The sequence below is a fragment of the Salarias fasciatus genome, chromosome 9 (assembly GCF_902148845.1).
Source record: "Salarias fasciatus chromosome 9, fSalaFa1.1, whole genome shotgun sequence".
Taxonomy (NCBI): domain Eukaryota; kingdom Metazoa; phylum Chordata; class Actinopteri; order Blenniiformes; family Blenniidae; genus Salarias; species Salarias fasciatus.
In genome coordinates, this window is record NC_043753.1 from 11557792 (window position 1) to 11581494 (window position 23703).

The following is a 23703-nucleotide window of genomic DNA, read 5'->3' on the forward strand; positions in this document are numbered from 1 at the left end:
GCACATCAAACCCTGAATAATATAAATAATTGAACATGTTATATTAGAAATTTATAGTAGGGCATGAAAAAAGATTTATGCAATCGTTTTCTAAACCCCTTTTTTTCCAACTCGGGGCTGCAGGGTATTGAAGCTCACATATCAGGAAAGCACAATTCTGATTCAAAGCAGGCCTGCACAATACATGGTAAAATCATCTTCTTTTTTAATCTATTCCATATACTGTACATACTGACTAAACTTTGATGAAATTTGTTTCCATGCATTGCAAATTCAAATTGAAGAAAGAAGCACAAAACTCAAGTTAAAAACAAACTGCAGATGTTAATGTGATGGAAAAAATGGAAAACATGACCAAGACCCGGGCGGTGTGAATTTAGGAGCAAGAAAAAGAGCAACGTCATTTGGAAAGACAAATTTCAAAGCAGATACGCACTAATATAATCTCATTAAACGTTTGTATTTATCACATAACATATTACTGCGTATCAGTGTTTCCCCCATCGTGCGGCTCTTATTCAAAGCAAATTAAAAACATCGATTCAGACAAGTTAGCATTTTGGCATCAGTGTGCTTATTAAAAATAGCCCTGCACAGTCCCAATGTGTTATGGAAACATGCTGCGAACAATAAAAGCTGCAGTCCTCTGCACTTCAGCAGCTTTTGGCAGAGCAGCGAGACGCTCCTGCTTATATTAGTCAGACACAGCTACCGAGCGGCAGATATGCTTCGGGATGAGCTTCCGTGGGCTTTGCTCTGTACCTCGGCGGGGTTCTGAGGGACTGTAGAGGCCTTGTATCCCAGCTGCAGGAGCATCGCCTCCGCCGCGTTTCGCTTGGCCACCTTCTTGTTGGGTCCCGTTCCCGTGGCAACCTCGTTATTCACCTTCACCTGCACCAACAGGGAGACAAACGCACAAACACATGAGATCAACGGACGGGGAAAATGACTGGAAGTGTGTGTTTGCGACCCATTTTTACGGCTGTGCAGACAGTTCCCAAAAACACTAGCAAATAAACTTCAATCCGAAACCTTTTTTTTTTTTCCTTTTTTTTTCAGCGCCGAGTCGACCGCACAGCCTGCATAACGAATCAGAGCAAAGTGTTTGTTTTTCACTAATCCCGAAACATTAAATCTGTCTACACAGAATGTAAGCAAGAAATCCGCGAGAATATCAGCCGTCGTTATGTTATCCAAACAGACAATTACGCTGTACAAATAACATCTTAGGAGCCAGAGCCCTGTGAGCAGCCGGGCCTCGGCGCACTCACTCAGAGCGGTCTGACGTGCTCGCCCAGCGCTCGCCTGAAAGCGTCGGGGTCGGCCGCAACGTACAGCGCGAGGGAAACCGGCAATAAATTACCGAACCACTAAAACAAACACAATCGCTCTTTTATTCACTTTTTAAAAGATGATCAGCTCCTCCAAAGGCATCTGACACAAGGTGGGGCCTGTTCTGTAACTGCTGATGGGCGCAGACAAAAGACGTGAAAACAGAGCCTCATTTGAGCCCCGCTGCTTACCGAGGGAAACAATGTGGAAATTTTAGAAGAGTGAGTGGACTGCACAAAAGAACACACACACTCACGGGGCCTAATGTGTGTATCAAAGAGGCATGGAGAATAGGTTTGAGGCTGAGTTACTGCCTGATGCTAAGAGAAGCTCTGTTCCTCGTATGAAAGAAGAGGATTACGGAAAAAGGAGAGACAAAGAGGGAAAGGAGCTGACTGAAGAGGGACGGACACTGAAGGACGAGGAGGAAGCGAGACAGACAACCACAAACAGCATTACAATGTTGCACTGGTACTAAAATGGATCAGGGGAAGCTAGATTGGTTAGCTGTTCTCTGGAACAACTTCCAGAGCGCTACACAAAGTCAACGTTTAAAACTTCAATAGCATTCAGCATCTGATATGGTTGTTACAGATTATTACTAAAGGCTTCAAATGGCTCCTAATACACACAGTTTTATGATTAAAATGCTTAAATATAAATTGGGCTAAATTATGACTGTTTTCTGAGCACCGCCAGGAACTCCCTAAATAATTACCTACCTTTTCACAGGGTTTGCAGTTTTCCTTTCACAAACCCCACCTTTACATAACAGTATATTTAAAAGAGCCTACTGGAGGAAACCCTAAAGCAATAAAAAATAATTACAATCTAATGATGAGATCACCTTTTCTGAAGATTTGAGGAGAATTGTTTTAAATTTGGCCCAAGTCTTGCAGTAATCATGCATTGGCAGATGAAGAGCAGAACGAGGACAATACGACTATTTTATCATAGTAGAGGTGAAAGAAATCCAAGCAAATGCAAGATCTCCATCAAAATGGACTAAGTTTGTAAAAGCTTACGAAACCATTTTTTTCTTCTATTTATCTTGCAACGTAATGGTTTGAATGCAAGAATCCAAATAAGCCAAACAACACTGTATAAGGTAACTGCAGTATCTGATGGGATTCCTTCTCCATACAAAACACTGCTCTGTTTACTGCATTAGCGATAAACAGGAAAGCATCCGCAACTTAGTTAAGGGCTAAAGGTTGCTACTGCCTCAGGAACATGGAGTTTTATCCTGTTTTAAACACTGGCTTCTCGCTGCACCACTGCATTCTTGTCTCCTCCCGTTGTACAGAAAACAGACTTGGTGCTGTCCGTCCTGACAGCGAGGGACGAGGAGACACTTAATAGCATGAAACAAATGTCTGCTGCTTGACGAGAACAAGGCTATAAACATTGATGTTTGTCTATTCTGAGCCATGACGGCATCTATAAAGACAATAAATGTTAAACAGAACTTTTGAAGAGGGAACAGAGAGCGTCAGGCACTCAGAGGGTGAGAGAACACACTCAGGAATCGAGCACCATTTTACCACGAGGTGTCTTGCAGCAAGGTTTTGATTTATTTGCATCCACTGTTGGGAATCCATTAACTTACATTCATAGCAGCTATAAGAGAAGATTTTTGAAAAGAGAGAATTGGACAGAATTGTATTTTGTAAGAAACTTTTATCACCATTTAAAGAAAAGTCTCAGGTCCAGCAGATCTGGTTAAACTTATTTTCCAATCACTCTCAGTACTCCTGACACTTTTAAATGATAATCCATGAGTAAAACATATAAAAAAAAAATCCTTGTCAGGTCATTTTGTTTCTTTTCTTGCAGTAACATTAACAACGAAATCAGTGTTCACCTGCATGATGAACTCTCTACGTCGGGGCATCCCTCTCTCAGACAACAGCAGGTACTCGGGCTCCTTCTCCTTCTTGGCCTGCTGGATCTGGGCTAGGCGGCTGATGGGGTTCATGCCCTGGCCATAGTCGGGTTCCGTCTAGGAGGAAAAGACGTAGACGTGGTCCGGCTCCAGCGATCACATTCACTTATACAATTCCCATCACTGTAAGTCTTCAGAGCTTTGCTGATAAGAAGTGTGTGTTGCTGGTTATAGATCTACGGAAATGAAATCATCTGTAAAGGATAGATAGGAAAGATACGGAGACCTGTACGATAATACAGGAAATTAATAGGGAGGAAAAAAAAAAACCTTACATTATCGAGTTTCACACGTCTTGAATGTCAGTGAAACTGAGTAAAAGTATTCATTCATATTAGGTTTAGCTCTTATCTGTGACCAGAAAAAAAAGGGTGTGAGAGCATAACTCTGCTGTACTTATGAGTTCATCAATCAGGATGCACCCAAAAGCACAAAGCTTAGAGGGGGAAAAAAAAAAAAAAAAAAATCATTTATAACTTAAAAATATGTTTTCAGTCCAGTGTACCTTGAGGATGGTCTTGGTGCGCTTTTTGTAGTGTGTCTTGGGTTTCTCCACAGTGGGTATGAAGGGCAGCTTCTTCAGGTCTTGCAGAATGGACAGGGCGGCGCGCTTCTTGGACAACTTCTTGCTGTTGCCCTCGCCCTCGGCAGAAAACTCCCCGACGGTGACACGGGTTAGGAAGCTTTTCATGTGTGGGGGGCCGCTCTCCTTCAATACCTGAGGAAGGCCAGACGATAACACCACAAAAAAAATAAAATAAAATAATGGCTAATGACGTAAGGCAGAAATGAACTGAACGAATGTGAATGTGTGTTTGTCATGAATGATGGGTGTGAGGGAGTGTGTGCGGCCGCATTTCGGCAAGCTGTTGCGCCAGGTGGTCCGAAACAGCTGCTCTCGATGGCCGCAATGCTACCCACCCATACGCGCTTTATGCATACACACAAAAACACACTGGATTGAACAACACTGACGTACAAAACACACACATACGAAGAGTAACATGTTCCTAGATGACAGTCTCTAGTGATGGAGGCTCGGTTTCCTTCCTCCAGCCTCTGGTCACCTGGGAGACCTAAAACAAACACCGGCTGGCGTTAGGTCATGCTTCTGCAATCACATCTACTTCCTGTGAAGCCCAACAGTGTGTGCGTGTGTGTGTGTGTCTGTGTATGTGTGTGTAGCAGGTGGGGTTCTCCTCAAACCAAGATAGGAAAACATACTGGGGGAAGAATTAGGTTTCACACACTTCCAAACATCTTGAGGTACGTTTTTGCTTAACGTGGATGCCATTGCAGGTCCAAACTTGATGCTTCTTACTCTCGCTCTCAATTTGTGTGTGTGTGTGTTGTTTCGGTTTTTCCACAGCACCTCCCACGCTCTCCGACTTTTCTTTATTTAAGCTTAATTTGTGGTGCAGACAGCACAAATTGTAGCAATCACATGCAATCCCGAAACAGTTCATTTGAACCCGGTGACCGATAAGAAAAGATCCCGCTGATAAGCGGAACCACGAGCATTCCTCAGATACTTCACACATCAACACAGACTAATACCAGACCCTGACAAAAACAACGGATAAATGGTGCATACCCCTGTTTTTTATTTGCATTTGCACATATGGACACAAACAAATCAGTTCATTTCAGAGAAGCACAACTAAGAAACAATACATCAACCTGAAAAAACAATGTGTGAGTGGTTATGAAGATTGCTCTATTCCGTATGCAACTCTTACTGTTTTCACAAAATTCAACCACAGCATTGCATACTTTCATTGCATTGTGCAGCATTCATGGAGACTTGACAGAGAAACCTTGGGGCTAAAAGTTATTGAATGTTCAGAGACACCTATAAAGGAAATGTGCAGCGAAGTGCAGAAAAATATGATTCAGAAGTGAAAACTATCCACTGAAATGCAACTCTATTTCATTCAGAAAAGCAACATGAATCTTAACATGCTAACCCTGTCAGCTGTCCTGCACAGAGCATTAGTGGAACCCACTCCCACTCAGGGGGATTGCCTCTGGCCGTACTCATCGCCAGAAAAAGGAAATTAAACATGGCAGCTTCTTGCACATTTTAACACACAACAGGACAGAAAACATCACATTTCCGAACTTTGCAAAGGTGCTGATGGTGTCAGTGATGACACTCCACATCATTGTCTGCAGCTAAGTTTAGATTCTGTCACTTTGGAAAAACAGATATGAGCTGATCGCTTAGGGTCATGCACCTGGCAAGTCCACACTGTGGATAAAAATCCTCTTAAAGGGGTCATCTCCAAGTACAAGGGTATGGTGTTTGAACCCTGTTGAAGCAGTAAAATCTACTTTAGAATATAATTTATCATTCAACTCCTTAAGTTCTGTGGCTACCTCTCATTTTAACCACATAATCAGTCCCTCAAACCTGGTTTCCCCCATTTCTTCATCACCAAGAACGTGTAGGAGTTCAGCTTATGTTGGGAAGAAAGAAGGTAACTGAGACATAAACACGGCCGCAGCAGTGAATGGGCTTGAACAAAAGTTTATTCTCCACGCACAAACAGAATGATTTTAAGTTACGGGAAAACTGGCCATCTTGTTAGACGGGTGGTGATGCTGCTGTTCCTGATTTCACTCGGACCAGGACTCTCTGTTGCACATCATTGTTAATGTGTCAAGCAATGAAAGGAGCCTCCAGGAAGTCGCTGGCCCGAGCCAAGAAATTGTTTTGCAAATAACGCCCCATAAAAAGCAAACTGTCATTGATCACACTTGGATTGAAGAACTGAGCGAGGAGCGATGAATTAGATTTGGGAGTGCTGATGGACAGATTTTGTCATCTCTGGGCAGAGCAAAGCGAGTCGTTGCATTGTGCCAGCTTACCAGCTGCTCGCTGCAGCTAAACATACAGACATGAAAGAGGCACCGATCTTTTCATCCGACTCTTGGCAAAAAAAAAAGCAAACGCACAATTTTCTCATGATGTATTTCTCCTTTACAATGCCGGGCAGGGTGTGTTTTGTAACCCGTGGAACACATGAAAGCAATAAATTATTTTTTTTCCCTTCCGTTAGCGGGAGAATCAGTGAGACAATAAACGGCAGCTCACCTGTTTGTGGCTTCTCAGTCCTGTAATTATATCTTCGCTCTTTGTCGATAAGGATGTTTCTCTGATTCATTTTTCTGCTTATCCAAAGAGTTTTTTTTTTTCAAACTTGTATAAACGCCACGGAATGAGGAGGGATGAGTGTTACACTTACAAATGACTCCCTTGTATCATCTGAAGTGAAAACATACAGTTACCATCGCGAATAAAGACATCAAACGCGGTCTGTGCGGATATATGACGCGGCGAACAAAGGGTGTGGGAGAAAGTGTATATCCATGCACACAATGTCACATGCTCTTGGCCCGGCCGGGATGGCGGCAGACAAGCTGCAGTCAGTCTGCTGGCAGACGACACGGGATCTGCACCCACACCGATGGGATTTCAGCACTTTCATTCATTTACACGCACAGCTACACACACATACATGCAAACAAACACACAAACACACCCGTCTCCCACCTAATGACAGGGATCAGGTTGTACACAGGAAACCTTTGGTAATTCAATGTTGATTTTTTTTTTCCCCCCCCTTGCTTCAATCCCCTTCCCTGCCGATCTCTTGTTTTGTTTTGTTTTTTTCAAACATGTGAGGCCTTCTCTTCGGCTTCCCATAGAGACATCAATACCCCGAACAGTCTGCAGATCGGTGTACGCAACAACTCAGGTACTCTGGAAGAGAAAGCTATGGGAGCAGGGCAGGACAATGGCGGAGACTAGTAGAGGGAATAAAGACTCTTTTGTGGCGAGCGGTGGATGGACAAGCCCTAAGGGAAGCAAGCTTCTTGTAAGATGGGTGGTTCTTGGCCCGGACCCTCTCCTCTTGTGTCCTCCTTGGAAAGGGAGCCTCCAATCCAACACACAAGCTGTGATTTATAGATTGGTTCCTCTTTGATGCTGACATCTGTTTGATATTGCCTGACGGGGGGATTAACTGAGCCAACTGGCTCTCAGGGTGGCGGCGACCCTCATCGTTGCAGAAGGATGGGAAAGCAGACATTCGGTAGTGGTGACTCACGAGTAATTTCATGCCCCGGTGCAGGCAGGGATGAGGATGATGTAAACGCATAGCTGCTGTGAGAGACGTTCACATGAGAGATGACCGTTGCAATTTTGTGTTGGAGGCACGAGCGTGCAGCCGTGCATGATTGTGTGACGGTTTTAGCGTTTTTTTGAGGGGGAGTGTGGGAGTTAACCGTCTCCACTCAGCGCAACAAAGAAGACACGGCAGGAAATGAGATGAAGTCAAGTGTTGTCCAATGAGGTACGACCACCATCACAGACCCAAAGGACAAGAAGAAGAAGAAAAGAAAAAAAAACCCTGAAGAGACGTGTAATTCACAGCTGGCCTCCAGCCAACACAAAGTGGTATGCAATATGGCAGAAAATGACCGAGGATCAAAGTGAGTCTGCTGGAGAGGAATCAGGAGTATGAGGGGGACAGAAAGGCATGTTATGTCAAGAGAGAAAGGATTGATTTCCATCTACCTGACTCATTTTCACTCATCTTCAGTTACTAACCTCCGCGATGCCTCACAAAGCAAACCCTCCCGTCCATTACATACTTTGATCCAATGTGCAACCAACTCCAGGCCTCTTGTGGAATAAATCAGAACATCTAGCGCTGGGTTGGGGAAGTGGGCATCGGCACTGACACTACATAGACCTTGCATCAACAGAATTGGGGCTTGTTGAAGTGGGAGGTGTTGGTTGAGCTAGCATTAAGTCCAGTGGTTTTGGGAGACCTGAGATCATTATATAGAAATACCAACAAAAAGAGGCTCCATCCTGATGCCCCAGAGAGTGGGACATCACTGTGCATTGTTAAAGTTAGACTTTAGCTCTTCAAAAAGTTCAAATTCCTTTCATAAAGCACAAGCTTATTGTGTTTATTATTGAGCTTCTTGGGTTCTATTAATACTTTTGACCTTATGCTTATGGCTGCTTTATCTCATTATTCTTTCTCTATATTTCATCTTGACTTTGTGCTTTACATTCTGTTTCCCTCCACTTGGACATGAAATAATTCACCGTAGGTGTTAATTTACTTGGCAATGAATCCGATTAATATTTACAGTTCTAAAACTGCCAGAGGAACTAATTGCACAATATAAACATGAGGAGGTAAACAATAACTGAGGCAATTTAGCTAATTAAAATTCTGTTGTGATGTTTTGTTGCATCCAATTAAATGTAGTGTTTGCCCTTTCAGCCTTTGTTTTTGCTATCTGCTTTGGTTTCTAATTTCACTTTAGTATTGTTTAAATTCTTTTTCTTGATTTTTTTCCAGATATTTCTTCCTTTACCTGAATGACTGATATGGATGTCTGTTTATGTTTTCGTTGTCTGCACTGATTCTGGCACTGTAAACGATTACAAACTACACTTGAGGAGTGTTTTTATTTGAATCCTTTCTTAATCCCAAAGCATTCTGTGTCCAAATGCCTCTTTGCCTGCTATCGCGTGTTACGTCAAAGCTCATTAAAGGCTGATTTTTCTCCAACGCCAGCTGGCCTTCAGATAGTTTAGCTTGACGTGGCACAGAGAAGCAAACACGGGGCGACTGGCATGCACGATTTTTGCAAAAGCAAAAAATGAAACATTTCGGATCTGACATGTTCTCACCTCCCCTACTCTAAATTAAAATCAAGAAAGCTTTCTAAAGCGGGATAGTCTAAACAAACCAAATCAAACACAGCTGTCAAAAAGCAGACATATCATAACTTGTGAAAAAAAAGAAAGAAAAAAAAAGAACCGTTGACAGAGTTGTAGATCGATGGCGAGTGAAAGTCAAAGACTGGGAGAAAGCACGTGGAGGATAAGTCATTGATTTACCGCTCGTCGGACAGCAGTACCGAACAGCTTGTCTTTGGACTGACAGTGAGCAGGACAGAGGCTGTTCAGAGGAATGTGACCTTCCTGTAAAAACCCCTGCTCTCTGCCTTCAATCTGGAGGGACTGAAAATGAAAGCGGTGTAATTGCTAACAGTGACAAAGACATGATAGATAATGAATCACATCAATCCAGATTTAGCTGGCTCCAATTATTAATAGCAGTTCCAGGAAGGATGGTCTTGTCATGCTCTGGTGAGCAAATGCCTTTTCCAACCAAAAAGAAAAAAAAAAAAAAAAAAAAAAAAGGAAAGAGGGGTGTTGAAGGGAGGATGGGACAGCGCTCCGGTTATTTTTTTGAGCGTTGTGTTATCTCTTATTAACAAGCAGCGTCAACTCCGTGAGAACAGTTTACCTCCCTTCCTTCCTTTCCTCCTGGTTTCCATTTCCTCTACAATGCCTTACTACGTAACTGCCCTGCGAGTGATTTTGGGGAACCACGATCGGAGAGGTGGAAGGGAGGGGCTCTGTGAAGGAAGGGAGGGGGGCACGCAGAGTAAACCGAGCCGCCCTTGTTTTTGGCACCTTGCTGAGTGCAGAAGAAGAAGAAGAAGAAGAAGAAGAAGAAGAAGAGGGGCGATTAGGGAGAGAATATTGGCTGAGTCAGCTGAGATATGGCGAAAGCCAAGAAGAACGGAACCGGCAGGTCACACGAGGACAGGCTACACTTACTGGACTTATACAAGTTAGGGGCCTTGGCTCTAATGGTTAGATAAGTCACAGCATTCGGAGCACCTTAACCCTGTTCTCATCCAACAGGCAATAAAGGAGCCAACACTGTAAAACTACTGTGCCTTTCAGAAGTCACGTTGTGGAGGTGATCCAGATCGTCAGCCCACTGATGCAAGTAAGCTTTTTCCAGACGCGGCGATGATTAAGTACGTTCTTACCTTTCAGAAACCATCATATCTCAACGGGGATCCCGAAGCTGAGGCTGTATTGGATTAATTTGCTCCGCATGGCGAGCAGCGTGCGCTGATTTGAAAGGGAAAAATTCCAACTGAGTTTACAGTTTTTTTCCGCCCCCTGATATTATAACACACTCGCTCCAAGGTTTTCCCACAAATGTATAGGCCAAAGGTGGCCTCCCTCCACAAAATTAAAAGCTTCTCGAGTCTCAAGAAACATAAAAGATCACCTTTAAGTAGTCAGTAAATGAGGATTATTCACGGTATTTTTTTTTCTTTCAAATTGCAAAACACAAGACTTCATCAGCTGTCGAAGACCAGATGTCTGATAAAAGTATAAAAGTATACAAAGAAATAGAAAAAGAATCAAAGCCTCTTAGATAATGAATAATAGGGATGGCCACACTAACTGCTGTGTAGGATTTCAGGCCTGATTCTTTATCAATTCAACACCGACATGAAATAATGACCGAAATCAAAGCTGCCTGTACGATGCCCCTAAACTGTCTAAATTCTCTAAAACTCTCTAAACTGGCAACCTGCGTGACACTCTCCGAAAGTGGAGGAGGAAGAACGTTATGTTATGCAATGTTACTTACTGGACCTTTAATCTCAGTTAATCGAATTATTATTTATATCAGCCTCAAATTCAAGCTGTCAGTGTTATTTTCGTAAAAACACACATAATGCAACAGCACCAAAAGCCTCAAACACCGCGACAACACAGAAAAGCCTCTGAAGTTTAATTTTAAAGGCTTTTCATGACACTATTTTACTGGTTTGGCCCATTTAACATGAAATTGGTCTGTACGTGGCCCCCTGAATTAAAATGTGTTTCACACTCCAAGTTTAGGCCTTCAGTTAAAGAAGCTTTTCACTCTGAAGGTGGAGAGTCACTGATATCCCCTTCACAGCAGAGAGCAACGGTGGTTGCTTCCCCTTTTTCCATTTTAAAAATGATATCAATAACTAATGTCTGGACCATCGGTAGCGGTGGAAACGTGGTACACAGGCAATCAAATTAAATGCCAACTTGATTAAAACTCTGCTGTAAACCCTTCCATCTCATTAGGCTGACTCTATCCGATTAATGTAACAATCAGCAGGTGATGTAACCCTGTTTATGATCCAATCAGAGTCCGTGCAAATGACACGGAGCAGACTGCGCTGATGTAAGAAATACTTCCTAAATATTCAAGGAAACAATGGAAATGTTTCCTTTGTGAGACAGTTTCAAAGGAAATGCCAAAACAAAACACAACAAGCTTGATGAGTTCAGCGAACAAACCCGTCGTCAGTCCTGGCGGGCTTCAGGGTGAAGCTGGACGTGGGATCATGTGTGCATGTCAAAAACGGTCAACATGACACAGTGCAAAGCTTTTATGAGGCTGATCCAGTGACTGCATTGGACGATAGTCTTGGTGCACATAAGCCCACACATCACATTAATCTGATCACTTTATTTAGTGTTCATGTAAACAGGATAATCTGATCTTTCAATTGGAAGAAAAAAAAAAAAACGAATCTGACAAAACTTTACCAATTAAAAGCAGCTAATGACTTCCAGGATATTTAAAATAGTGACCCAACAGATGTACTCTCTCATGGGTATAAATGTTACAAGTACATCTTTTACTACGAAAACGTTTTCTAAACTTTGCTGATTTTTCATGAACTAACCTAAAGGATCACACAACGCAAACCAGAAAATCTTTCAGGACGGATAATGCTGAAATTCCTTTTAGGTGGCGATTCTGGCCAAGTACTGAATTTGAGTTAAAAAATATTAAAACAACAGCATTCTACATCTGTGTGACGTATGAGCCACATGGCAGAGCAGGGCAGCCAACAATAATCCTTTGACCTTCTGGGAGAAAACAATCTTTCTGTGTCATATTACCGAACATGATTTAACAGCTTAAGGCACCATTGGGAAGATTTTCTCAGATTATTTCATGTTCCCTTCAAAATTTAGCTGATTCATCAAAACAGATTTCAGCTGGTTCACATTGTTGAAAATGGGAGCTTTTTGGGTTCAAAGTCGCCGTCTTCCTCTCACAGTTCAAAAACATGAATCTGAGGTTAACAGTTAACCCTAACCTGCCACTTGGTGTGTTGTGTGTGTGTGTGGTGCTAAAGCACTGAAATGTACGATACAAGTGAAAACCATTCCGTTTTTATTTCAATTTTACTGTAACTAATGATTACCCGATAAGCGAGTCACTCAATCCAATCTACTTGACAGAACGCTGAAGCCATTCTTGTGTCATGAAACACTCTGAAGTCAGCAACAGGAATTTCCGTGAGCTGCTGAGAAGCGGTAATCCAACAAAATTCCCGTTCGCAGATTTCATGCCATCTCTTATTTATTTAGCCGACGTCAGTGATGTGTAAAAGAGGCAAAACCAAGCAGGCGTAAGTCCTTCTGCAGTTCATATTTTATCATTGACATGACAGCGTATTATCAATGTGACTCCCTCGGCTTCCTCTCTGTTATCTTAATGAGGTGTTCAGTTTTTGTAAAACTTCCCACACTGATGTTTTCCATCCAGGAAATAATGACTCTCTTGAATGTTCCTGAACTGTGTGGCCTCAGGCTCATTCTGTACTTACCCAAGTTACTGTAGCACAAAACAAAAAAAAAAAAAAAACCCAAAACAAATGTGGCATCACTTACTTGTTGATATAATAATCGTGTTGGTCTCACCTCAAAATTAACAGACAGATTCCTCTTGAGGGCAATTTCATAGACCAGGCTAATTTCTGATTTGCTGGCGTCGGTGCCTTCTTCAGTCTCCGCTTTTTCCTCCGAAGTCTGGAGAAGAACAGAGATTAAAAAAAAAAAAAAAAAAAAAAAAACAGCCATTACATAGAGTAACTTAAGTTACACAAAAACAAATAGGACCGTGACTCTTAAACTGTGGCACGTATCAAATAAGCACATTTCCGAATCGCACACCAAGACAGTGGATGTCGGCCAGCCTGCTGCAATAAGACGGCTGCCTGTCTGTCTGGATACAATCCTGATCTGACACGAGACCCAGAACTCGGTTACCAGGGCGAGCCTGGTGGTCTTCTGTCTGGAGAGCCAGGTTTCTCGGTATGTGTTCACACTTGCCATGTTTGGTCCGGCTGAAATGAACCCCGGCGTTACAGCGGTTAGTGAAGTCTAACGTTGCCATGCACTGAACAAGTGGACAGGCACCACTTGAAAAGCGAGGTCTCGGTTTTTGTTGTATTTTCTACTGAAGTTTAGGCCAGGAAGTCATAATGCAACTTAGAAATTATTTTTTTCCCCCCAGAATTCAACAAGCACATGATTGTCATACCACTGACACTAAACGTGAGGCGTTCTTGTGACACAACTTCACTTCATCCTACTGATGATGTGTTATTTTATTAGTCATAATGTAAAGTTGAAAAACAAGCATTCAATACAAGGTCAATAAAAAGAAAAGTGAAACACAAACAGGCTTCGTCAAGCTCAATCATTCCTAAACTTGTTGAATAAGATAAGTCAATTAGCATTTCTATAAATGAACAAATCTTCAGAATCCCTAAAACTCTCCACCTAGTCTCGTGACTTGATATCAGGTGACTCAGGTCTGAGCCCTCAGACAGTTTAATGGGTTCTGAATTACTAAGTTACCTACTTAAGTACAGATGAGAGTGATAAGAGGCAACTGCAGCAAGTTTTAGGGATTTTCAAACTGGGGACTATTCAGGCCTGAATAGAGGACTTACTATTGGTTGTGACAGTCCCTTCGGCTAATAATGAAACCTGTTTCACGCCACAGAGATCATATCATCCACCATACAACAAGGGACTTTTTTTTTTTTTTTTTGCTGCTTGTTGTCTATGGGAATGCAGAGTGCTGTCTTGATCTTTATCTTCTCATGTCCAGCTCTTTGTCTGATAAAGTCTGAATGGCTTTCCCTTTGGGCTTCTTCCCTTCTACTACCTCATTGTGTGACCTGATATGGTGCATGATTAATACTGTGAGATCTCTTGGATTTCCCAGGAAACCGTCACATCGCATCCACCACGCGGGGGAACGGGACACTTCTTTTATCTTAAACAGAGCAGTTTAAAGCACTTTAGGTGTTTACATTTGTCTTCGCTGAGTGTCACCAAGGTTGTGTCTGCCGAGTCCTAAATCTTCTTAAACTGTAAAGTTATTCGTTCAAGCTGCACACAGAATACATAATCGAAATGTCAATATTCTCACAAAACCCAAAAATGACTGTCATTCTCAACATAAAGTCAACTTTAGTGATGAAAATACAGTGAAAGATCCAGAGACTTCCCCTTCAGCTGTTGCACTATGCATGTTTTTATAAAGTCACCTTGACAGTCTGGCTTTCAGACTAGCGCTACTTTGCTCACATTGAGGAAGACATCTTTCACACCATCATCACCGATACCTCATTTTGGGTCTCAAGAGGTTTGTTAAAAAATTTTGGTGGTTTGGCACAGGTCAGACTACAGCCTCTTGTGGGCTAGTTTAGGCCCAAGAGCCTTAGGTTTGACACCCCTGATCCAAAAGGCCACTCAGTCTATTTTTCCTGTCCTGTTTTGAGTTGAAAATCCAATGTGCATTCATGATATTCATGGTCGCCTTTCCTGTTTCACCATGTATCCTTGATATGTGTGATTAATGGTGTGAATCCTCTCTGAAGGCTGCTGTAACAAACCCCCAGGTGTGTGTGTGTGTGTGTGTGTGTGTGTGTGTCTGCGTGTGTAACTGCCAGTTTATTCATGTGTGAACCGGAGTGACCAAGCAGATCAGCAAACCTTCTGTGACAAAGACAAATGGAGGGCATATAGGGAGTCTTGGGGGAAAGTATGGGGTGTATATATAGCTCTCTGAGATATTCACAGTCACACTGAGGGGTGTGTGTGAATAAAAAGTGACTACAAGCAAAGAGGGAGCTTCCATTTCACAGCCAAGCTCATGCTCGACTATTTTCATAGGGGGAAAGCATTGCACATCAAAAGGATGGGAAGAGGGAGCTCCCGGAGGAAGAGCAACACATCTCTGGTAAAAAGTGAGAGGAACTGTTCTCGCATAATTAAACTCATCTTCTTCTACACCGACCATGCACTGAGTGAGCAGTTAAATATTTTTCCAAGAAGACAGAGAGCTTGTTTAACCGTAATTCAGAACTGAATAGCTCAGGCAGCATTCAAAACCACAATCCAGAGGCTAATAATCAACATTTTCAGGATTTAATTGACCGGATCAGTGTAGAACTGCTGTTGTTTTGTGATTTCTGAGGTTGAATGTGGTTGCGCTGCCTGTGTATAAACACTCACATTACAGCAGCAGTGATATTCACCTGCGGCGTTCCTCAAAAGGGAGTTTGACGAGTCACGGTGAAAGGACTCGCTTTCAGTCACAGGGCGTCCACACACTCGTAGGAACACCCACAATCACGCAGAGACAAAATGACAGACATATGCTGCAGACACAATGTGCCTCAATTTGTAAATCAAGACTCAGAAGCAGCAGCAGACAAAGAGCTCATTTATGCGGGCCGACGCCACAAGACAGCGAGGCAGGCGAGTGAGGAGAGCCAAAGCGTTTTGAATAACCGTCAGCGATGCCAGGCAGTGAGGATATGGGGTAATTTGATTTCCGGTGGGAAATGATAACAACAGTTAACAGCTATGCCTGAGGGAAACTCTGGAGAGGTACAATGACACTGGGAGTCGTTAGCGAAAAAGGGCCAAAAAAAAAAAGAGAAAGAAATTAGGAACAGAAAATACACCCCTGCCAGGTGCAAGCTAAAACTATGGAGATTGAAGGGTTTAAATAATACATTAGAGTAATTAGAGCTGAGGTGGATTTGGATTTCAATCTGATGAAAGCTGTCTATGCATTTGTCTAAGTGACTTTGGTTAAAAAAAAAAGAAAAAAAAAAAAAACAACCGCAAAACTCTTCAGCTTCATTTAGGAATAATGATCAGTAGACAAATCCTTTAGACTGTGTGTCAAACGTATGGCCCGCGAGAAAAAAACGGTTGCGAAAGGATCCAATCCGACCCCGAAAACTACTGAGGAAATTGTAAAACTTTCAAAAAAGGCATATGATCTTTTTTCTTTCAAGAATTTCTTCCAAGTAACAGATGCAACACAACACTGAGACCCGAGCTGAGATGTAGCTAGCTACCTCCTTACTAGCAAACTAGCCTCAAAGCCACGCTGTCAGGGGGAGTTTGTGAAAACATCCATAATGCAACAGCGATAGGAGAGAGAATTTTAAGGTTTTTTTATGGCTCTATTTTACCAGTCCAACCCACTCAAGATGAAATTCGGCTGTATGCAGCTCCAGAACGAAGAGCTATTTCACATCCCTGCTTTAGATGATTCATTGAGGGAAGCGTTTTCAAGTAGAAGTGATTGAAGTAGTCATCTGAGGTGAAAGCGGTTAGTGTTCAAGGCTGAGATTACAGAAGGACAATCAAAGCTGTGTGGAGCGGCGGGGAAGACGTTCTGTACGGCTGAAATGTGGGTGGACAACACAATTTACACAATTTGTACTATACAGCTCTCAAACTCATGTCAGACGGTTTAAACTGTTTCACACTGAGTCTTGTATCGCACTAAACATTAGTTCACTGATGTAGATATTAAAGATATAATTAGTTTAAATGGGTGAGGCTAAAACCAGTCATGGCTCAGTTAGTCAATCTTTTTAATTTTATGCTATCTTCTTACTGATCTTTGCTGCTATATTGGTGAATGGCAGAACTCTGATCGCCCAACACAAAAAGTTTTTCATTTTCACTTGAAAATGTGAGAACAGGGCTTTTGTATTTGAAATCAAGTGCACGTTACTTGACTGTCATTCAGCCAGCTGTCACTAGTGGGGGCTAAAGAGCCGTCACACAGTGGTTGAGTAGACTGCTGTTTAGTGGTGCTGCTGCTAGTGATGCTCGCCGCACGCAGGATAATTCGACATTGTTTAGTCGGAAACGCTGAGATTTCATGTGGTATTTTTTATAATGTCGTCTGAAGACAGACAACCACTTAACTTTCAGGAGTTAAATGGGAAATGACAAGTTACAACATGCTAAATTTGGACTTTTCTCTGCATCTTAATCAGAAGTTTCCTTCGGTCGACAGACACATTAGTGGAGCACGTTTTAAACTGTACCTGACAGGAAATGTACCAAGTTTCAAAATACTGGACACCATGTACTGATTTTGTTCAAACTATTCAAAAGCAATAGACCAACTGATACATATGAAATGACTAAACCTGTATTTATATCTCATTTATTAGGTTGCAATGGGTGTGGACGTTCAAATCTGCTGACAAAGTCATGAAATAGTGGGAGAGCATGGCCGAATATTAAAAATACGGACTAACGCTGACGTTTATCTGCAAACAGACCTAACACTTTCTTCAGGAATAATAAATAATGATTTTCTTACAGTTTGCTGAGTAATGTTGGAGCAATTTGTTGTAAGAAAAGAACTATAACACTTTTTTTTAATAGAATAATAAAAAAAACACAAGCACTTTGCAAGAGCGTTGCCAGAGTATAATATGCAACAGAAGTGAACAGTAACAATATGGTTGTGTTCAAGAGCCAGAAAAGTGAGAAATAAACAACTTTCATGAGCAAATTTGACAGAGTTAGTTACACAGAAGTCCGACTACGCATTTTCTTTAATAGCAACACAGTAATAAGGATAGCTGTGGGAATTCCTGGACGAAAAGTCAACAAGTGCATGCTTCACAGACGCTGTTGTGCGGGGTTATTGTGAGCCTTTTGCGTGAGCGTTTGTGCGTGTTTACCTGTGGTGGCCGCTCTGGGATGGGCTCATTGCGCAGGGCTTGCAGGGCCTGCATGGCAGCGTGGTGCCTGGCTGCTTGGCGGGTGCGTCCCTCGCCAATAAACTCATGACTCCCAACGGAAAGCTGCACATAGAAGGTCTTAGGAACAGGAAAATGGTACCTGGAATCAACAACAACAAAGCAAAGAAGGGGGGCTGTTTACCACAAAACCTCAATGGCACAAATCAATATACTTCAGAATTAATCTGAAGCGGAAAAAGGACAAAAAAAACAAGAGAAGAGGGAGGCTCTAACATTATGAGCCAAGTTATAAATTCATGCCATTTAGACCGTTCCCAAATTAAAAGGCCCACCACTTCATCAGGGTCAATTACTGCACAATACCCTGTTGGCCGACCACTTGAGTAATGCCTTGCTATTGAATCTCAACTCAGGGATGCAAAACAAAGCACAGGCACATATATCCTCTCCTCTTTCTTCTTGCCTCAAACATAGATTATACTCCCTTTCTTTGGGCCCTGACAGAGCGGGACTGAGCTGTCACCCGGCAGATTTAGAGGTCTGCGTGTGTGATACCCCCTCCTGGGTCAGTAGGAGAAGGGCTGAGAATGTCTGCTGGACTGTGGACAAGGAAAGAGAAATAGTGGGAAAACTAATAAGAGAAGAGAGAAATGCAAAGTTTTTAATATCCGTCACCCTGTCGGCTTCACTCTCTGCCAATATACACTTATATTCACAATGACATACAGCCACCATATGTGGTCCACACAAATGGACAGCAGCAGCTGAGATTTATGGAAATGTTTTCCGACCAGCGTCTGGTTTCCAAACTGTATTCAATCTCTTCGTGTTTGACACTGAGCTTTTAATGAGAGAATGAGAATCTATGTTGGGGTTTACTTCACGACCTGTTGAAGAAGATGAAAACAAGCTTTCCAAATATGCAGACATCCCTTTTCTCTGTTTATACATTCCTGTACCGCAAGCATCCTACCCGGCAGCGTGGAAAGCTAATACTTGATGTGTGGGAATTTAGGGAATCTAGGGAGGTTTTAAAATTGTAAAGAAGGGAAAAAAACGTGTGAACACTTTGCAGCTCGCTTTCGCAACGAATCACACTTAGACAAGTTTAAATGAAGCTGAGCTCACCTATGAACACTTTTTACACCCGAAACCCACAAACACTCCCTTATGAATCTTCAAAAGACAAGATACTATCCAAATGTTAATGCCTTCGCTAGAACAATAACCTTAGGAGATGCAAAAGTGGGTGCAATTTACAATGAAACCAGAAGGGGGCGTGTTTTTTACGTCTTTATCACCTTCCTTATTCTCGACAATCATTTCAGAAATCAATGTGAAGATTGTTAAAGTTCTTGCATATTGTTCTCTGTGTGCATGTGTGTGGTTTCATTCCAAAAACAGACAGCTGCGCCCCCTTGTGGCCTGGCATAGTAACTACATCATTTTTAGCGTTTCAGCCATTTCAGTGTGAATGGTCCTAGTTTTCAAAATGTTGTAAAAGCAGAAACAATGTGTTTTCACTGAAACTCTGCCATGTAAACAGGCCCAACAGTTATGAAATACCAGGAAGCAAAGGTGGAGTTTCTTTCAGTATCAATGCTTGACCAGTTGGTGGCTTCAGATCTCAGCTCATTGTCTGGTATGCTGATGAATTGGCTTTAATTGCAGCAAAAAATAACTTAGCAGACGAAGGGAAAAGTCTGTTTTTCATGATTTCAAGTTTAACACATATTTACGAATCACTCCTCATGAAAAAGTGCAGCTGCCATCACCAGGAGAACAAAATCATCAGTTTTTGGTCATATACAAAATAACTGAACAGTAAATGAAAAACAGCAGAACAAGACAGCCTTTATCCAATGTTTTGAAGCACCTATCTAAATTCACGATACTCCATCCATCTAAATATCTGTATTATGTTAAAGTCAATAATAACAATAATAAAGGAGACTTCATCTGTCGCTGAAATCAAAATTTCAATAAAATAAGTGGAAAAATCAGCCAAAAACCACAAACCTAATTATTTCAAGTTAATAATTCCACTGCTGGAGCTCTCCCTCTGTCTTTCCACTCTGTCTTGCTCAGCAGGCCTAACAATGAGTCAGCGTATTACTCCCAGAATTCCTGCCGGTCTTTCTCCAGCCCACAGCACTCCTCTCATCCGTCTGCTCTCCACTCCTGGCCACGGGAGCCTTCCCTGGGCGGGGGCCCGCCTGGCCCTTGCACGTCAAGTGTGGCCCCAGGGTCTCAGAGGACATGCCAAGTGCAACATGGGCTCCGGCCAACAGCGCTGAGCCGAGATGAGAGCAGCTGGGGCTGAAGCGCTGAGTACAGGTGCAGGGGGGGGGGGAGGGGGGGAGAAAAGAGAGTGAGAGAGAGAATAGAAAGCAGGAGCAGGACGTGGAGGGAGGCCGGTGGGAGACTCGACTCCACAACGTGGGAAAGTAGTGGCTTACACACAAGGAAGTAAGCCAAGAACAGAGGCGAGCACACGTACGCGCGTCAAAATCACAGATAATTTGTGTTCTGCAGTGTGAAAATCAGCGCACGCTCGCTCTTCCCTGTTCTGTGTTGTCAGTCATTATTTTTGTTATTATTATTATGACTGCGGAGAGGGAATTGGACCGGGACACCTGCGGGAAGGGTGTAGAGACTTCTCACAGGAGGAGGGGGGGAGGGGGGTTGAAAAAAATCTGTGTCTGCATGATTATGCAACCGTTTGCATGTTCACGCTCGGCGTGACTCGAGCCAGATAACGGCTGACGCCGCAAACTCAATCAAATGATAAATCATCAGCGTTTAGAAGTGAGTAATCAATGTGACTTTAAAGCCAGAACCTTCCCCGGAGCGCTCTTTCATGTGGCTTGTGTAGGTTACCGTTTCATCCTAATCATTTAAAGACATACATAAGCACAGCAGAGAGGACGAGACATCCAAGCCCACACACAGGCAGACTGGGAACCGGGAGATTCGGCTTTGCAATTACATCTTTAAACGACGGGGTGACATTTCAGCTGGAAACTATTTGCTTCAGAGGTTTGAAAAGCTGCAAGATGCATGTGTTTAAAAAAAAAAAAATGCACACTGTATGTTATATCCTTGTTTCCACAGTAAAAAAGCTCACTTCTCATCCTCCGGTTTGACATTGGGATTATTTGGTAGCTTCTTTACATTCATGGCATCGGACACACTCCCACTGACTCTCTTCCACGATACTTGCATCCATCTGCGTCAAAGTGACTTGAAATATGCGAGAAAGCATGTGTTGTGTGGATTTGTGTGATTGTTTCTTTGCATATTTTGGCAAACGTGTCTGAGACTGATGCTGTGATGACAAACCTTGAAGTTGCTGTGAAATCTTCCTGCTGCTCTGGTTGCTCTTTCCCGACAGGTCATTTTGATTACGTGTGTTAGATGCATTTTGCTCTTCAGGGTAACAAAAAATGTAATTTACAACAAAAAAAAAAATGTACAGCATAAAAAGCTTTTGTTTTTTTTCATATTGCTGAGAAGAGTGAAAAAAGATTAAATAGGACACAGCTGGTGAGAAGACAGCAGAAATAAAAGCAGTATTTTGTATGAGTTGCAGTTTTTTCCAGTCTGAATAATGACTGGTTGGGTTTAAAAATATAAAGGGTGAGAATTGAGATTTTTGGTACCACATTTGGACAGATTGATAAGCTTTCAATGCAGGTTGTCTTTTGCCAAAGCTACTGATCTATCTTTGTGGAGTTCTGCGTAATGGGACACTTCCAAGTTCACAAGTTGTAGCAGACATAAACTTCCAAAATTATGCAAAAGCATAATGGAGACCGGTTGTATCTTCGAAGGAATAGCTCTTAGGACTGGTGGATTTATGCAAAACACCTCAGACAACCATTCAAACCTTCCAAATCTCTCATAAATGCACTAGCAAACTAGTTAATTATGGTTCAAGATGCGTTTAAAAAAACCAAAGCATCCTTGGTGGATGAGCAGAAAGGACAAAAAAATGGACCAACCACACACAGAGACAAACAAGCACACATGAAAGAGGGAGTGGACCGGCCAACTTGTGCTCCAGAGCTTGACCACCAACACATCTACTGGCCACACAGGAAAACATAAATAGCTGTACAACATGCGGCATGAAACCACAGTTGTGCACACACACACACACACACACACACACACACACACACACACACAGCTTTGTAATGGGGATTACACTGTGTTGGGAGCAAAAAGGCGACAAGAGATCTGGGGAACAAAACTAAACAAACAAAACAAAACAAAAAAAAATATACAAAAACTTGGACCAACCCACTCATCCACCAGCTGCATTTTCTTCCAATCTCTTGCCAGACTTTTTCCTTGTTTTCACTCCCTCCCTACTTCCATACTTCATTCTCTTTGTCCATCATTGATTGCACTCCTTCCCCTCAGCCTCACGCAATTGCTCATGAAGAAAATACATGGTGGTGTGAGAAAACAGCCCATGTAGTCAAGCAAACACAGCCCTCACAACGCCAACTGTCACTGTGTTGTGGGGGTGTATTCTAAATTCTTTGGACTCTATCTGAAGTTACAAACCTGGAGCCCACATGGATGCAGCCGATCCGATGTTATGGTGGAGTAGTGGTTCAAAATATTCCTTGTACATGAAACAAAAGGAAAATCATTTCAGTGTTTCTTTGTTTTGCTTTTTTAAAATTTGAATTGCTGTATTTCAGTGAGCTTTAATTTCCCTCTTTATCCCAAGAAGACAAATTAAGAAAGTCGCATGGACTTGAGAGACCAGGTTCAGATCCTGTTGATCAAATATGATATTTTTGTGTTTGAAAAAGGCTTTACCCAATTATGCATTCTGAAGAACTCCAGAAGAACGAAGGCTACTCTTGCCAGCATACACCTTCTTCTGGCCTTGGATGGATCACATGTGTATTTACGGCCATGACGTCAGCTAAGTTCCAGAAAAACAAATGATGGCTTCGTCTAACTGCTGGCATCAACATTTTCAACAAAACAATACTCTGCACAAATGCTCAGTTTCAATTTTAAGCCCATTATTGATCAGTAATCAGCATCAGTAAATATTAACAGTTCATTATTCATCCATTTATGTCAGTTTTGTATGAACTGCAGCTCTGGGAAGCATTGCCAGAGCTGCAAAGAAAACATGCTGTGGTTGGTGTTTTGGGCGGGGGTGAGCGCAACTTGTTGACTAAACAATGAAACGTCCACCCACTCACGAGTCGGCACCAGAAATATTAGCAGAGTATTAGAGGGTAGTGTTTAATCTGTCAACAAGACGCCGTTTAACCATCATGCAGCCAACAACAAAACTGCAACTAGTTGGAGCGTTTACAGTCATCGAGCGAGAAGGTAGGAAAAGTCTCTTTGAAAAACCAGAACAGATTCAAAGTATGGAAGGCTGATCAAATGATTCAAATTTCTAAAAATGAGGCTTCATATTGCACAACAACAATAAAAGAAGATCACAATAAATATCCACCATTAACCTGAATCACGAACCACTAAGGCTTTCAAGTACAGAACAACAAACGATGAAGAGTGGTTAATAGACTCGCTCAAATACGTGCCTCACGTGAGGAACGATAATGAAACTATCAAAGTGCATTTATATATGAACTTCACTTTAGCTGGAGGGTTGTGAAAATGCAGCCTCGGCCTCAGATGGCTTTGGTTTTAACGGTTTA

General features: G+C 42.3%; 1 protein-coding gene across 1 annotated transcript in view; it reads right to left on the bottom strand.

Annotated features, from left to right (window-relative positions):
* stau2 (staufen double-stranded RNA binding protein 2) overlaps positions 1-23703 on the bottom strand; it is an 85753-nt gene that overhangs the window by 47183 nt on the left and 14867 nt on the right. Inside the window, exons 6-10 of the mRNA XM_030099614.1 lie at positions 17981-18140; positions 12879-12986; positions 3783-3995; positions 3197-3334; positions 763-891 (exon numbers count right to left, since the gene is read on the bottom strand). Of these exons, the coding sequence (XP_029955474.1) occupies positions 763-891; positions 3197-3334; positions 3783-3995; positions 12879-12986; positions 17981-18140 (748 nt within the window). The remainder of the gene's footprint in view (positions 1-762; positions 892-3196; positions 3335-3782; positions 3996-12878; positions 12987-17980; positions 18141-23703) is intronic.